A 16,225-nucleotide genomic window follows, 5' to 3' on the forward strand; every position below is an offset into this window, starting at 1 on the left:
CGACCTCTGAATGCTCTCGGCTCTTTTTCATAGAACGAATTCCGTTCAGCGAGGTCAGGTGGGCACTGGTTGAGCAGCAGCAGCCTTTGACAAGTTGACAAGAGAGCTCCGTTAGGCCGAGACGTGTGTGCGTTAGCAGAGCTGAGTTATGGGGAGTCAGCAGAGCATGCCGAAGGATTTAGATCGCAGAGATTTGCATCATGGGATACGCTTTTGCCTTAATCTCCTAAAGACAGACACGGGCTGAAGGTGAAGGCAACTCTCTGCAGATATGAATTTAGCAATTAGCATAGTTAATAAGGAACATCATTCAGAGGAGAGAGGTCTGGAGGAGTCAGGTCAAGTCTGAGCAAATGAAAGCGGGTGAAAACGCTGGATAGTTCGCAAAAAGAGCTTTCACTCATTTGCCAGCTTCACTTTGGTTCCGAGCGCGCTTTTTGCATCTCTGGAACATGCTCTTAAGCAATTAATAAATGTTTAAAGTACTGTCATAGATATATTTTGAAACTTTGAAAGGTAAAGATAAAAAAAAAGAAAGAAAAGCAAAGAAAGACGTTTGTTTAGCAAGAACACATTAAACTGATCAAAAGTGACATTTAAAGTATTACAACATTTTCTGTTTCAAATAGATGGCATTCGTTGACCTTTATATGGTAAGAAAGAAAAATAAAGAAGAACCATTATTAATATCCAAGCCCCAAATCAGCATATTAAAATAATTTGTGAAGGATCATGTGCCACAGTGTTGTGTGAGAAATGAGATAAATATAAGATAAATCATGAAATTCACTTTCAGCAGGCATTCACGGGAAACCTGCACTGATTTTTTTGCAGATTTCTTTGCTAAAAATGGTTTGAATTATTAACTATTCTGACTAATCAGGGTCACCATACTTTTATGATACCTTTATGGTGGTTGTGCTGTAAAAATATATATATAGTTGTTTCAACTTGAAACAACTTGTTACACCGCTGCCTAATTTTTTTTTATTTAATTTTTAGTTACTTAATGTTAATTTAAGTGACAACTGAAACATTTTAGGCAGCGGGGTAACAAGTTATTTCAAACTGATTTTTTTTTTTTTTTTTTTGTGTGTGTGCTTGACCTTTTTTGAAGCTTGAAAGTTCAATGTTTGCCATTAACTGTAACTGCATGAATACACAAAAGAAATTCTTCCTTTTGTGTTCAATAAAAGAAAAAAGTGATACAAGTTTGAAACAAACTAATACTTAGTCATCCTGACGGAACTATAATATTCAGTGACCTTTAATAAGCAATGCTCCGAATGCTCTTCAGCTTTTAACAAGGAGCCTTTTGGAAAGCCACGGGAACACAAACCGAACTAATAAATACGGAGACGGATAGACTTTCAAAGTTTCACAACTGTCATTGGCGCAGCAGTTATAGTATAACAACTTTTAATTCGCTCTAACGCTAAATGCCGCCTCAATCATCATTACGGAAAAACGATCCCAAATGGACCGCAATAAAAGTCCCACAGGAGCGTTCAAAAGATGCACCTCTCCTTCAAAAGACTGCCGACAGAACTCTAAATGATTGCCGCCTTCCTAAATTATTGAAAAAGCCTAAACAGCCCTCATGAGCAACAGAAATGGCTATTAACCTTGGCGAAACGATATTCAAATCCGGTTACAGCAAACTTGCTCTACTGTATCCCTGGCGGCCAGGAAATGTAAATGTGTTCTCGCTGTGGACAGATGGGAGAGACGCCTGCTGTTTGAAGTTCTTGCACCAGAGGAGTCGCACCCTCCCACCCCTCGTTTAAAATATTCAGCACGCAGCCTCATCCAGCAGACTCCCTCGGTCCTGTTTCGACACTCCAGTCGAGCTTTTCAAGCTGCTGCAGCAGCGTTGTGAGGCGAATTAGCTTTGACGTCTTCAATCTTTGCGTAAAGATTTTTCACCGCCCTAAAGAACGAACGCTGAGGCAAATGTTCCTTTAAGTTTGGAGATGCAGCTGCTAGGTTGTGCTGGGGAAAACAGCTCTGGGATTATCTCGGGTCCAGACAGGAATTTCTGAGGCGCGTTGGCATTATCGGCCATCGCCTGTCTAAAATCCATCTGTGTTTTTTTTTTTTTTTGGGGCATTGTCATTGACAAGCCATCTCTAATTTTCGAGCTGTCATAAAAGATGGGAGTGAATTGCCGTGATACACACCTGCCAGACACGGCTCCTGAGCTCCACTACAGCCGACCGACAGCTGGCTAATCACTGCCTCTTATCTCAGTGGTAAAAGTCCAAAATAACAGATTCTGTAAAACCTCAGGCACTCAGCTTGGGGGCGGTAGGGGAGAAAAAACTTGAGTGGGCAGTTTTGTGCACTATCACGACGAATAAGGGCTGGGTATAGATACACGCGTCCCAACTCAATCTAATTCTGATTGACCAGCTCTCAGTTCAGTGTCGATTTGATTAAATGAATTCTGATTAATCTGGTTATATTTTTATGTTTACTTTGATTGCTCAAAAGAAATTCTCAAGTAAGGTATTGATATGTTGTGAAATGCACGTGAGAGTAATTGGGTCATTCTGTGTCAAATCAACCAAATTTCAAAGACATCTCCGCACAAACTTTTGGCAATTATGGCAATGTTTTAGTATTTGCTGATTAGTCAATTTTTTTTTTTTTTTTTTAGAAGGAATGACAATTTTCACCAAAGATTTTGAGCCAAATTATACATTTTATTCTATTGTTTGTTAAATAAAAATCCTGTTATTGAAAGTACTACCGTGTTCTTAATTTATTACAGTTTGTTGAACTTCATTTATTTTTCATTCTTTTTATTTCAATAGCTTACCCTTACTACGTCAGTAATTACAGTGCTGCTAATTTCTGATTTGTGAGCGATTCGTTCTTTAGGTAGAACCCTGTTCTGTAGTGATCTAAAAGTTTTGACATAATAAAACACATACATATATATATATATATATATATATATATATATATATATATATATATATATATACACTACACATTTATTTATTTAACTTTTTTTTTTGTTTGTTTAATTTGCTGACACTGAAAAACCGAAAACATTAACACGTTGTAAAAGATTTTGCGATGCTCACGGGATGTTTTTTCACAGCACTAGCGCAAACGTAAAACTATGCAGCCGCTGATTAATAAAAACAGCTCATTGATCGTTGTCAGTGAACTGGCTGACAGCCAGACTCCTAAAGAGACGGCGAAACATGGATTTCATCCAAACACGAGAAGCCCAAACTGAGAGAGAAAAATGGAGGAAAAAAAACTGCTGTAATCTGCATCTTATTAGCGTCTGTATCGAATCTTGATATTAGTGCTATTAAAATTTAGCACTGACCCTACAATCTGTGTGTCCTCATCTTTACAAACAGCGGATATAAACCTATGCATTAAAGTCTCTTACCATAAAAATGTCACTTCTCCCTGATACCAAACAAGACTTAAATAAGTCATTTCGTTAAAAATAATATAACTGCACTTGGCACTATGTACTTTCTCATTAGAGCAGGACCTCTCTCAGATGGATGAGGCCTGTGCCCTGTTGCAGCGGGTTGCATCTCATTATACGACAGAAATGAAAATATATGCTAGCTAAGCACTCTGCATGCACTACTAAACCACATCTTATGGCAGCAGAGTGGACTGCACGGAGTAATGAAGTGATGCCTTGTACGCTAAATTGGTGTTGATCCAATGTCATTTTCCAGCACGGAATATCTCTTTATAACTTTGAAACTCCAGCTCAGGGGCAAAATATAAATATTAAGGTCAAAGAAAGTTACATATATTAGAAACTGGGTGTATTTAACGATCGAGCCATTTAATTAAAAGTGAATTTAACCTGAAACGCAGATTTCGTGACGACATTGGTGATGCATTCTGGGAGCCGAATCGATAATTCGACTGAATCAAGTAGCAAAATCAGGTCAGTCTGTACTAAAGTCGCAGGAAAGATGTTTTTTTTTTTTAGGCAGAACGTTCAATGTTTAAAGTCCTTGTTCTGTGTACAAACAGGCGTAAAGATTTATGAGATGCCGTGCCTTTTGTGTGAAGCAATTCAGAATAAAATTGTTTTAAGACGATATTGATGTCTGAAGGAGACAGACGCGACATCTCTGGTGTTCAGAGGGGTTTATTGTGAAGCCAATAATGCGTAAACAGAATTCTGCGATTAAATTAAGGCTGCCGTTATTATCAGATGCCTGTAGATGGGTGATATTTTAGAGCGAACGTAGTGCAGCACACCTGATAATTTATGGAGGCTTGGAAAAACGACATTTCTGGGGCCCCTATAAAACAGCTCTTTAAAAGTAAAATATACGCCTTGTTCCGCTGGATAAAGTTGTTTTGGGACTAAAACAACCATTCCAAAAGTTACTGAGTCCACCTAAAGTTTGATTCTTTGTCAAAGATGATGTGTAGAAATGTAACATTACATCGCTTGCTCACCGATAGATCCTCTGCAGTGAATGGGTGCCGTCAAAACGAAAAACATCACAATATCTAATAGACAGACAGATAGATAGACAGATAGATAGATAGACAGATAGATAGATTTTAAGCTTTCTGCATATAAAATTTATAGGTAACTGTTCCTTTAAAAACGGCAAGCCTCCTTCCTGTGACAACCAACACATTTGTTTTATGTGCCAACAGCCACTGAACTATTTAGGGACATCAGTCAGGATTAAAACAGAATGGAAGGCGCAGCTCAGATCTATTCAATGACCTACTTGAAACTTTTCCTCAGAGTTTCGTTCTATAATGTCAAAATATAGCCTCTGACTTTCCATAAGACCGAACTTCCATTGAAATCACACTGTTGATCTACTTTATCCCCGTCGTCCTGGTTTACGGTTTATACGTGCGGCGCGATCTTTCGGTACGCACGTCAAATGACACCCAAAATAAGGCAACATCAAACATTTCTTTAAGTTGCAAGACCAAAAAGAGGAACACGAGGCAATAGCCCAAAAAAACAAGTATTGTGACAACTTGGAAATCTGCGTGCGCCTAAGATAAATATTAAAAATGACCTTTAAACCTTTGCGGCGGACTGACGGCAAATTGCTGTTGGCCTGCTCAGCAGAAAAAGTTTCATCACTGATGGGTCAAAGGCTGATACAGACGGACATGATTCTGGCCTATTGCTCACCGAATGAATGAATAGAGGACAAACCTGAAGGTGAAATCATAATTTGATGCCTTATGTAAAAAAGGCTTCAAAACACTCAAATATTATTAAAAAATATCACCTTGGAATGGGTATTGCAGGAAGCACATATAGGCTAATGTTTAAACTTACCTATTTAGAACAAAAATAGAATACAACCTTGCAAATACAAAAAAAAATTAAGAATATAATTTATTAAAAACAGTCTGAATTGGAAATCACCAGAGCTCGTTTGCAGATCACACAATGTGATTTAAGAACATGTTTATATTCTGACAGTAAGTTATGAATAACCTTGTATACAGTTTGAACAGTAAGTTCTGCAAAGCAGCGGAGAGAGCGTCTATGTTCAAGTCGCTAGTTTGAGCAGCAACGCCAGGTTAAATGAGTATTTGTACATGCATTCAAAACAACTTATGCGCGGAATAAATAATGATCATCGGGCGCTTTAAGTACACAGACAGCGGCGGCGGCGCGCAAGTTTCCGCTCTTCTGCTGGCCACATCACGCGCTGGAGGACAAACGCACAGATCTGCGATCCGTTACCTGGTTTCGGCTCACAAGCAGTTGTTTAGCGCTCGCTGCTCGGAGTCCTCTCACAGCCGCCTGACAAGCCATGGATGCCGCCATGTTGAACCGGAAGTAAGTCCTGTAACGCTGACACGTGTGTGAGGAGTGACGGTGAGCGTCGGCTGACTTTTGCGGCGTTGAGTTACAGGTCGGAAACCTGCGAGTGAACCAAAGAACAGGATTGGACTGCTTGCGCTGCAACGTTATCTCGTTTACCTCCCTGGCCGATAGAACGAAAGTTCATTTGCTCACAAATATCCGTTTGTATACAATTGCTGGCAGATATACAGTATGCTGTATGAACGTGTTCATTGAATACATAGGCGTGCGTGTGTGTAAAGTGCAGATAATTAGGCTGCATAAATGTCTACAATTAAATAAATGTGATCATTTACATGTTATGTTTGTATATTTGTAGTTGAATTAAAATGTATTATAATAATGAAATGCATTCCCTCCCATAAAAAAATACAAATACAATACAAAAATCAATTAAACAATATTTTTATGTTTGTCATAATTTATTGTTATGAATGGAATTTTGAAGGGGTGTTGATTAGTGTAACATTTTGATAATATAGTAAATTGTATCTTTTTCAAAAATATTTAGTTTTATATTGCCAAAAGTATTTATTATTATTATTATTATTAAATCCTAAACTAATTAAATTATTCTGTTATCAAAAAGATATATATAAATATAGATATATTTGCCTATTATTTCTTTATTTAATTTTCACTCGGTTTAAAAAAATAAGCCTTAGCTGGTTTAAACTGGAAGTAGCTGGTTTAGCTGGCTAGGTAAGACTGGCCTGACCAGTTAAGGAAGTGGTCAAAACCCCTCTAAAACCAGCCTGCTGACCAGTTATGACCAATGAATACCAGGCTTGGATTCTATTCAGTCATTCATCTTTTTGTGCGCGCAGGTTATTTGCACACAGTTTAATGGTGGGTGATTTCATTATGTCAGCACTAATCAAATGAGCTTTCAAACAATGCAGCAGATAAAGAAGATCAACACAACACATTTTGCGGATGCCGTGAAGTTTGACGAGTTGGATCAGCTGCACATCAGGTTCCCAAACTTTGTGGCGTTCCTGTTTAGCGTTGATCAAAGGCAGAAGGTTTGATTCTCTCTCACACATACACATAACCTATCTATCTTTCCTCACTCTCTTCTCAACTCTCTAAAAGCACTCATTACTCTCTGACATTGTGAAAGGGCAGGAAGGGCAAAATGATCATAAAAAGCTGTGATTATGACAGAGAGACATTTGCTTCAAACTGATGTGTGTCAGCAGAAACCCATTCAGAGAGGATGATAAACCGCTCACTGAGAACATGCGAGCGTCTCTCTCCTTCCCTCATTTTTTTTCACAATACGGTCACATAAACAAGCCTCTGCCCCTTACATTCAAACCAAAACATGCAGATCAGCACATATTGACATTTTGCAATGGCGGAAGAGCCACTATTGCCTTTTTTATTCTGTTATATATTTAACTGAACCCAAGCTTATTGGAAAAAAAACGTGCTTGCGACGACATTTCTGCAAACAGATTATGCTGGTTAGTGCACCTTTAAAATGTCCAGTGAATGATGCTAAAAGTGTGTTTTTATCTTAAGTTTTATCTCAAACAGATCAATGTGAATCTTGCAGTGTTTCATTATACTGGTTGTTGTAAATATCACGGCAGTAAATTGTCCAGTGAATACAGCAAAAAGGTGAATTCTGAATCGCATCTAAAAACAATGTACCACTTTCACAAAACCTTACCCTAGACAAAACCGTTAGCGTTAGCATGAAAAAAAGACGTTCTATTTTAACAATTGTTTTTTTTTTTGCTAGACTTATGCTCTGAGTTTTTCACAAATGCCACGCTATACCAGGTGGGCTACCAAGCAAGTTAATATATTAATATTTTAATAACCATAAAAGCAGTACATATGCAGTTGGTTTGTTATGCATAAATCAAAATGTACTAGTTTATAAATGTTCGAATTTTAGCGTCACAAAAAACATGCGAAAATATACCTATATTTTAGCATATTTTTTTGCAAAAAGGTATGAAAGTTGGTGTTTTCCGCTTGAAACATTCTGTGAGGCATGTATAAGTGGGTATTTTTTTTTATTTATTTCACAAATGACCTGGATTTATTTTTATTTCTGTGATTCTGCGCTGGCCTATTCTTTCCAGCTAGTTTTTAATGGGTAAAAAATCCATATTTTCATTGTGAGGCGCATTCTTTACCTCTCACCTTTTTTAAATCCAGCCGTCGTACACAAACAAAACTTGCACACTGTGCACAATATTCCCAATCTGTCGACCAAGCTGTCTTTTTGAGGGAGGATGTTTGTTTCATGGTATAAGAGCTCTGTATTATGGTAATGAAGCTGACCTGAACTTAGATGTTTAATAAAGGACGAGGATTCTCCTCAGCCCACCGAACAAAGCTTTTTGCTTCTCATACCACATTGATATGCGGCGCTTATTCAAACATTTATGCTGTGGTCACATTTTCCACGGAAGCATTTTGTATTTAAATTTGAAAGTGTTTCGACTGCAAACTTTTCCAATACGGCGATCGGACCTCATGAATGCCATTTATCGTTTCAGGCTATCGTTCCCGATCGCGTGCTGTCATTGTTAGACTTCGGTATTGCGCGCAGTTCCTGTTTCAAATATTCCTCCGGTCTTTTCATGTTTCGAAAGCCATCCAAGAATCTTCCAGCTTTTTTCTTTCTGTAGAGAATGCGTTTCATGCCCGGCTTCCCTCGAGATGCTAAAACCCCAGATGTTGTGCTGCAGCGATAACACCTCCTTTTGCTTTCAACACTGTGAGCTTGTGAATTCGTTCATAAGTAGTATATTCTGCTTTCATTTCTTCTGAGTTTCTCCTCGGCTGGGCCTAAGAGCGTCAGATATCCGAAGCCAATGCCTGCCTGAGGACGGTGGGGCCCGTTCCATCCTTTCTTATACAAGCAGCCCAGTTGGAGGCCGTGAAGCTTTCCTGCATGAGCTTTAGATCTCCAGGCTGCCTCTCTGTATGATCAATGTGTTTAACCCCTGCATGCAGGTAGCTTTATGGATCCACGCAGCGAAAGCGACAACATCTGGGCCCCTCGTCGGACAGCAGTGTGACTCCAGGACGGCTTGGATCTATCGGCCTCATTAGCTAAAGGAGAAAGAGGGAAGGAGCCTAATTTCCCTTTCTTTCACAGTCTGGTTCTCCAAACACCGAAGCACGCTAAGCCTCTTACCTCTCTTCGTCTCTCTCTTTTTCCTCCTCAAACCAGTTCTGAAGTCTTTTCTGCTCCCCTTCACCCTAACCCACTTTAAAAGCTATTCTCCTCCAGCTCAATGCAAATAAGGCCATTTCATTTTACTATGCTGGCAGTACGTCTCCCACTAAAAGGAATGGGAAGCGGTGGCACACTCCATCTGTGCGCGGGATGTGGTACCTTTTAATGCCGTGGCGATTTTTCTTTTAGAGTATTACCACACTGAGCACAGAGGGCTGTGAATATTTCTGAGGTACTGCTAGTATATAAAATGTAGTTATAATCTGCAAATGGCCTTGAGTTCACATTCAATTTCATCACGGTTTGTGTGGCTTTAGACGGTCGTAAGAAAAGTCTTGTTTTCTTTTGGCAGTGAAGTGTGTTGCGAAGAACCGAATGAGTGCATGTAACTGCTGAGTCGATTTGCTCAGTCCTATTTGTACGCGTGGCATAAACCCGTCATCTGAGGAAAAAATCAAATCCCTCCTTTTGTTTTTAGAGAGAGAGAGAGAGAGAGAGAGAGAGCGATGTCCTTTAAATTTGTTTAATATTCCATCACAAATTCATTTCAGTGATATAATATCATTTAAAATGTAAGGCAGTATGATATAATTCAGGTAATATTATGATTTTGGCAACACTTTGTTTTAAGGTTCAATTCTCACGATTAACTAGTTTCTTATTAACATGCGTATTACTAGCATATTAGTATTTATAAGCATATATTAATGCCTTAATCAAGTGTTACCTTGATTTTTTTATTAATAATCCATTTTAAATGCTGTACAGATAAGAATATATAACAAATATAAAATAATGAGAAAAATGATAACAAACTGCGATAGACTAATTTGAAAATGATTTGAAAACTCATGAAAAAGTCCTTAAATGAGATTTTTAAAAATATTAAAATATTTTATCTAAAAATATTTTTAATGATTTTGGTCCTCTCGCGAAACTGTCTGGTTTTCCTAAAAACTTGCAAAAACTTGTTTTCCCTAAAAAAAAAAAAAAAAAAAGAAGAAGATTTTTAGAAAGCTTGCAAATCCACCCATAAACCCAAACGTCAATGGGATGTAAACAAGATTGTGTGCCTAAAATTCTGCACCAATTTGCTGAACCGAAAAACACTTCTGAGCTGCTTTAGAGAATGTTTTGAATTGCATTCTCACCTGACTTTAAATCTGATCCAATCACAGAAAACGCAGGTTTAAATGGGCCCTTGTCGACAGACATTTTGATCAGTCGTTTCGTTGACACGATCAACACTGATTTAAGATTCCAAGCATGGATAAAAGTCCTTTCATACCTCTGTGTCTGAGTGACAAGAGATGTACGTTCTGAGAGGACAAAAAGAATATGAGCCACTGATGTTCAATGCAATGACGATGTCACCTTCATTAATCTCCGATGCCAGATCTTTAAGAAGTGCACGCTAAATCACTCTCATTGCCACCAGGGCATTGATTTCAAACTCATGTTCAGCCACTATATATGATTTAATATGACAGTGTACACGTATGCAAGAGCAGCGTGCATTTATATTCAACGACGACGGTTCATCCAGCTGCATAGCTGTATTATAGCCCTGCCAATCCATGTAAACAAATTCAAGCTTTACCATGGCAGAGCTGCTAAACACATATCCACAGGAGAATTCAAAAGGCACAGTGTGCAGAATGGGTATATTGCTTTTTGTTGATGTGACTCAGACGTGCTGCTCAACATCCAATTTCTCGTATCCATTTAGTCTTGCATATAGCCTTTGGACTAAACAAAAAAAAAAAAAGTATAGGTCAAATTCAAAAAGACGTTTTCAAGCAATGAATTTAAAAAAAAGAATGTGCCCTGTTTAATATTCTTTGTTATAGCAAAAACTGTATGTGTATATATATATATATATATATATATATATATATATATATATATATATATATATATATATATATATATATATATATATATATATATATATATATATATATATATATATATATATATATATATATATTAATAATTAATTTATTTTATTTATTTAATGCATTGTTTATTATTATTCTTATAAAATAAAATTTTGTGTAACATTTTTAATATCAAAAAGTCTTATCAGGCTTTTCCAGTCCAATCTCACAGCTGTTCGTACGTATTTTACGGCTAATTCATACAAATTCAACCTACCCATTACCGGGGTTTAGACAAATCCTACAAAATCGAACTAGTGAGGTCGTACCAATAAGCCACTTTGCTAAATACTTACAAACTGGTCTAGAGACTGTGTTGGTTTGATGGCATATTTAGAACAAGAATCACTGAAGGGAGACCGTAAGGATCACAGTTTAGCCACCAAAGATAATTAATCGTATTGAATATGAAAACCGTGGTAATTTAGGATACTTTGATGAACAAAAAGTTCAGCGAGTGGCATCTGTTTGATATGAAAATCCTTTGCAACATTATAAATGTCTTGACTGAAACGTTTGATAAATTTAACCCAACCTTGTTAAAGAAAAAAGAAGAAGCTTGCTTATCTCAAACCTTTAAGGCTCCCTTCTCTACGGATGAGTAATGTAGCCATGGTCACGCTACTTAAAACGTAATTGCTTGATGTTTGAATCAAATGAATGATGTCATCATCCATGTAGCTGCGGTAAACACAATCATTTCATTCATTGAAACAATATTCAAATCATAGACTTCAAAGCTTCTACGGAGCAAATCACCTGCTGGCTCGATGCATTCCCTTGCATTCGAGCACAAAAGAAGGCTTAGAAGTGCATATGAGGGATCCAACAATATCAAACTCATGCTCGAGCCTCGCACACCTACCCGCCTTTATCTTCAAGTGACAGGTCACACTTTAAAATTCTGCCCCTTTCTCCTCTCCTCGACAAAGCATCCTCTTTCCATCTTACCCTCACTATCCGTTTAGCAGCAGCACATCAGTATATGACAGCGAATGAACATTTTTTTTTTGTAGCACATAGAAGCTTTGGTTTAATTCAAACACCGATCTTGAATCTTAAAGAGGAAGAGAAGTATCTGGGGATGTTGTTTACTCAAGGCCCCTGTGCCGTATACATGCATAATAAACATGACGAGGGGCTAAAAACTCCCATTCATGCTTCAGGTCCTTAGCTTTATCATTAGAATAATTACTCTTATCCATGTAGTCCTCGGGCAGAGAGAAATAAGACTTTGACCAAAGATTGAGGAAAACCTCAATGCAGATATACAAAAGCAGACAAATTGTGAGGTCGAAAACAGAGAGATGAAACGTAACATTGTCACATGCGGGGAGACGCAAGGTCACGTGACCTTCACGGATATTATACACGAAGGAATCTGTCATGTAACTGTGTACGACTATAGCGTGCATACAAGACCTCAGACGTTTAAATTTGGCGTCTGTATCAAATTATATTAGCAAAAATGTTTTTTAAAGAGTTTTAAAGAATTATGAATAAAGATTGTTAACATTTTTTAAATGCAATTCATTTGTTTTTGCCCTCTAATGATTCTCATAATGAACACGCCTGACAAGATTATATTTATTTATCTTTAACTGTTGTTAAATTCGACGGCAGTTTATGATCATGAAATATATTATTTTTTACTCAGAACAAAACATTAAAGCTGTATTCAACTTTTTCATTGTGACCCTTTAACCATTATGAGTGACATATATTAAGCAAATGGCGAAATTTAAAACGTAGTCTTTTACATAATATCAGAATATTAAATCAATCCCAACTATAATGTTTTCTTTTCAGGAATGTATTTTCTGTATTTTTCCGAATTACGATATATGCATTCAAAAGAGATAGAACGCATGCATCTAAGTCATTGCACTTTTGTCTTTATTTCTATGTATTTAAATGAATACATATAAACGAGAAAGAAATGAACGTCACATCATTGACCCAGATGAATAATCTTTTGTTTCCTTTCTATGTTCTTTTGTGTTCTGAGCGTATAATTCACCTTGCTTAAATGAGGAACAGCTGCTTGAGGAACAGACTGCGCATTGAGGAAAAGAACATTGAGAAAATCATCTGTTTCAAAAACAGATGTGGCTCTCGCTATAGAGTACAACCTGCTGCTTTAGTGTTTGAGAACAAAGCATGATTATTTATGGTCGTACATCTCGAAGTAACTTAATGGCTGGTGTGGCATTGGAAAAAAAAAAGAAGCTTATTTATAATAGCGTGGACTTCCCAGGCTCAGCATGCTGACAAAGTGGGCAGTAGTGCAGGTTGGCATGGACGGAAGATACGAGAGACCCATTAACCTTGTTATGTCGCTATGAGCCGAGGAACCTCTTTCACTATCTTAAGCTCTCATCACTTACGGGCCTCTCGGGGACCTGCAACTAATTAACCTTGTGGAGACAGGCTCTGTTGTAGTGGGCTGAGGAGAGAATATTAAGAAACCTTTCAGAGGGCCATTAGCAATGAGATTAACATATCCAACTTTCAAGTGAATTTTTGACACAAAACCAATATTTGTTCGAACACGCAGCACAAGTGATCCTCCTTCTCTAAATTCAGAGTGACACAATGGTTTTTGGAGGAAAGCGGCACTCATGGGGGAAGCTGTTTGGAAAGTCTGTGAGTATTTGTTTGTAGCACAGTCTTGTATTTTTATTCATTTATTGGGCACTTTCTATTGGGAGTTGGCTGTCCTGAACCCTAACCCCTACATTTCAGCTTATAAAAATAATATTAGAATCAGTTAAATCATTTTTGCATTTTATTTCACTGTTGCTTTTAAAATATCTTGATCTTTCTTCATTGAAATACTTAATAATTTACATATAATTAATTTAAGTTAATTGATTTGCCTGTGAAAACTGCTTAATAAATTTGCATATATATATATATATATATATATATATATATATATATATATATATATATATATATATATATATATATATATATATATATATATATATATATATATATATATATATATATATATATATAAATTTATTAAGCAGTTTTAAGCAATTTATATAAGCAGTATACATATATAAAAGGTCCGAATCACACTTCTTATTAAATTAATAAGAAAGAAAAATGTGTTAAATATCAAATATATAAAAAATGTGAAGGCTTGCCAAATATTGAATAAAACTGTGGATCTTGTAATGATTGCTCTCTAAAATACTGATAACTGACTGAAAGCAGAGGGAATAAAAGCTTTTTTTATAAAGTATAAGTTGCTGCCTGTAACGTTTGTGAGAAATTGAACAAACTAAGGTTTTTAGCCATGGTATCAGGGTTTATGTTAGTGCCCTGATTACACATCGTATGTTCAGACAGTGGTAATAACCGTAATTTAGGCATAATAACATGCAACAAACCCAAAGCAACCCAAACTCTAGAACTATACCCCTATAATAAGTGCAACACGTTACACTACCCAGTTCTTGAATATATTAACTGTAATTACACCGTACCAAGGATACCTTCAAATAAAGTGCAAGATTTATTTTATTATTATTAGTAATCAGCAATATAATATATGTATTTTTGGGACGTATGCAACAAATATGTGCTACTTTGTTGAATGTAGTAAATTGTAATATCACGGCCTTTTCATTATGGCATACGACTAGATTGTGCGTGTATTTATTTATATGTAATGGATAATAAAAATGTGCACTTGTAATATTGCAGTAAAAAAGAAATTCAAGAAAGTTTAATCGAGTGTAAATTGCTTCACTACGATGAGGATGGTGGTGGGTAACAAATCTTTTTTAAGGGACGGCTGTGACATTGCGTGAAGGTTGGGCAGAGGGGTGGCAGGATGGAGCATGTTCACAGACCTTCTGGGGCTCATGCATAATGCTCTTTGTGTTTAAGGCACAGGTTGGCCAGGCGGAGGAGAGCGGCGGGAAGATGGAGGTGATGGCAGGGGCGACCGCTCCAGAATCTCAAGCAGCTCCCTCTTCCCCCTCCCTCTCTTTTTTTCGGAAAGGGCCAAGTTCGTAAATGTACCCTGTTTTCCGCGGCGGCGGAACAGAGGCGAACGAACGTCTCCCCTGGGTGCTATTTTAGCTCGTGTTCATTTGGCTGTCTTTTCCCTCCGCTCTCCGTTGTCGAGTCTGATGCATTAACTCGCAATCTTCTGAAAAGCGAGGCTGAAAAAAATGACTGTTTTGACACAATCTTAATAGTCGTTTTCACGCAAGATTACATTCTCTGCGTATCGCGCGTCGCCGTGTCAAAAGAGCAGACTATAAAATAGGAAAACTAATAAATCGGGGGACGATTCGGCAAATCCTAATTCACTTGTGCTCATCTAGACCCAAAAACAATTATATTGTAATTACGGATTTGTAAAGTACATTTTTTTTTTTTTCGAAATGATTATATAGAGGCAGGACAGACGGAAATAAAGAAATTCATGTGGTGCGATAATTCTGAAATTCATCATCGGTTTCTGGCATGTATAATGGACTATAAAATATTCTTAAAACATAATTATAGTATTTTATTATATAACGCCACGTAGGCCATTAGCCCGTGCTCCTACATTTATAACTACATGAATAATTAATTATCAGCCCTTTTATCCCAGCTGAAGTTGTTTTTCCCCGGTGTGCAAATTACACTAGATTTCAACAAAAGGACCCAAACAGAAGCTAGGTTGATCTTACATGTCTAGATCTCATGCAAATGGACTAAACCGAACCTTATGCAAGGAATGCGGTTAACAGACAGGCCTACAGGAGCACCCCGGGCTGAGAGCTCCTATCACGGGGCAGGGAGATCGGACATGCCCAGGGCTGTCTTAGCGAAGGACTCGTTTTTGGAGGTAAGTATCAAGCATTGCAGCCCGGCCGTGACTTACAAATACGTGATGAGCATTCTCCAAGAAGAACGGCGGAAGATAAATTAAAGGAATAGGAGACGGAGTGCGGTCCACGATGTAAATCAGAGGCCATTAGGAATTCATTAAACACTCTCCAGAATATGGAGCTGAAATATGACTCCATGCATGAGAGCGTATTAAAAGAAAGTTCATGGGTAGTATAAAAGATAGCAGTGGGTAAAAGGTCGAGCTGTTAAACTAAATTAGAGGGATAGATGGGAAGATGGACGGCTCCAGTGGTGTGATGGAATCGAGTTGAGGCGTAAATGCTGTCCGTATTCACGACATTGGATTCCTGAACAATCATATTG

General features: G+C 37.5%; 1 protein-coding gene and 1 pseudogene across 1 annotated transcript in view; one reads left to right on the plus strand and one right to left on the minus strand.

Moving 5' to 3' along the window:
• suclg2 (succinate-CoA ligase GDP-forming subunit beta) overlaps positions 1-5,889 on the minus strand; it is an 87,799-nt gene extending 81,910 nt beyond the window's left edge. Inside the window, exon 1 of the mRNA XM_043251678.1 lies at positions 5,729-5,889. Within this exon, the coding sequence (XP_043107613.1) occupies positions 5,729-5,812 (84 nt within the window). The 5' untranslated portion in view covers positions 5,813-5,889. The remainder of the gene's footprint in view (positions 1-5,728) is intronic.
• Positions 1-16,225, plus strand: part of LOC122353810 — a 346,864-nt pseudogene that overhangs the window by 131,134 nt on the left and 199,505 nt on the right.

The sequence above is a fragment of the Puntigrus tetrazona genome, chromosome 11, assembly GCF_018831695.1.
Source record: "Puntigrus tetrazona isolate hp1 chromosome 11, ASM1883169v1, whole genome shotgun sequence".
Taxonomy (NCBI): Eukaryota; Metazoa; Chordata; class Actinopteri; order Cypriniformes; family Cyprinidae; genus Puntigrus; species Puntigrus tetrazona.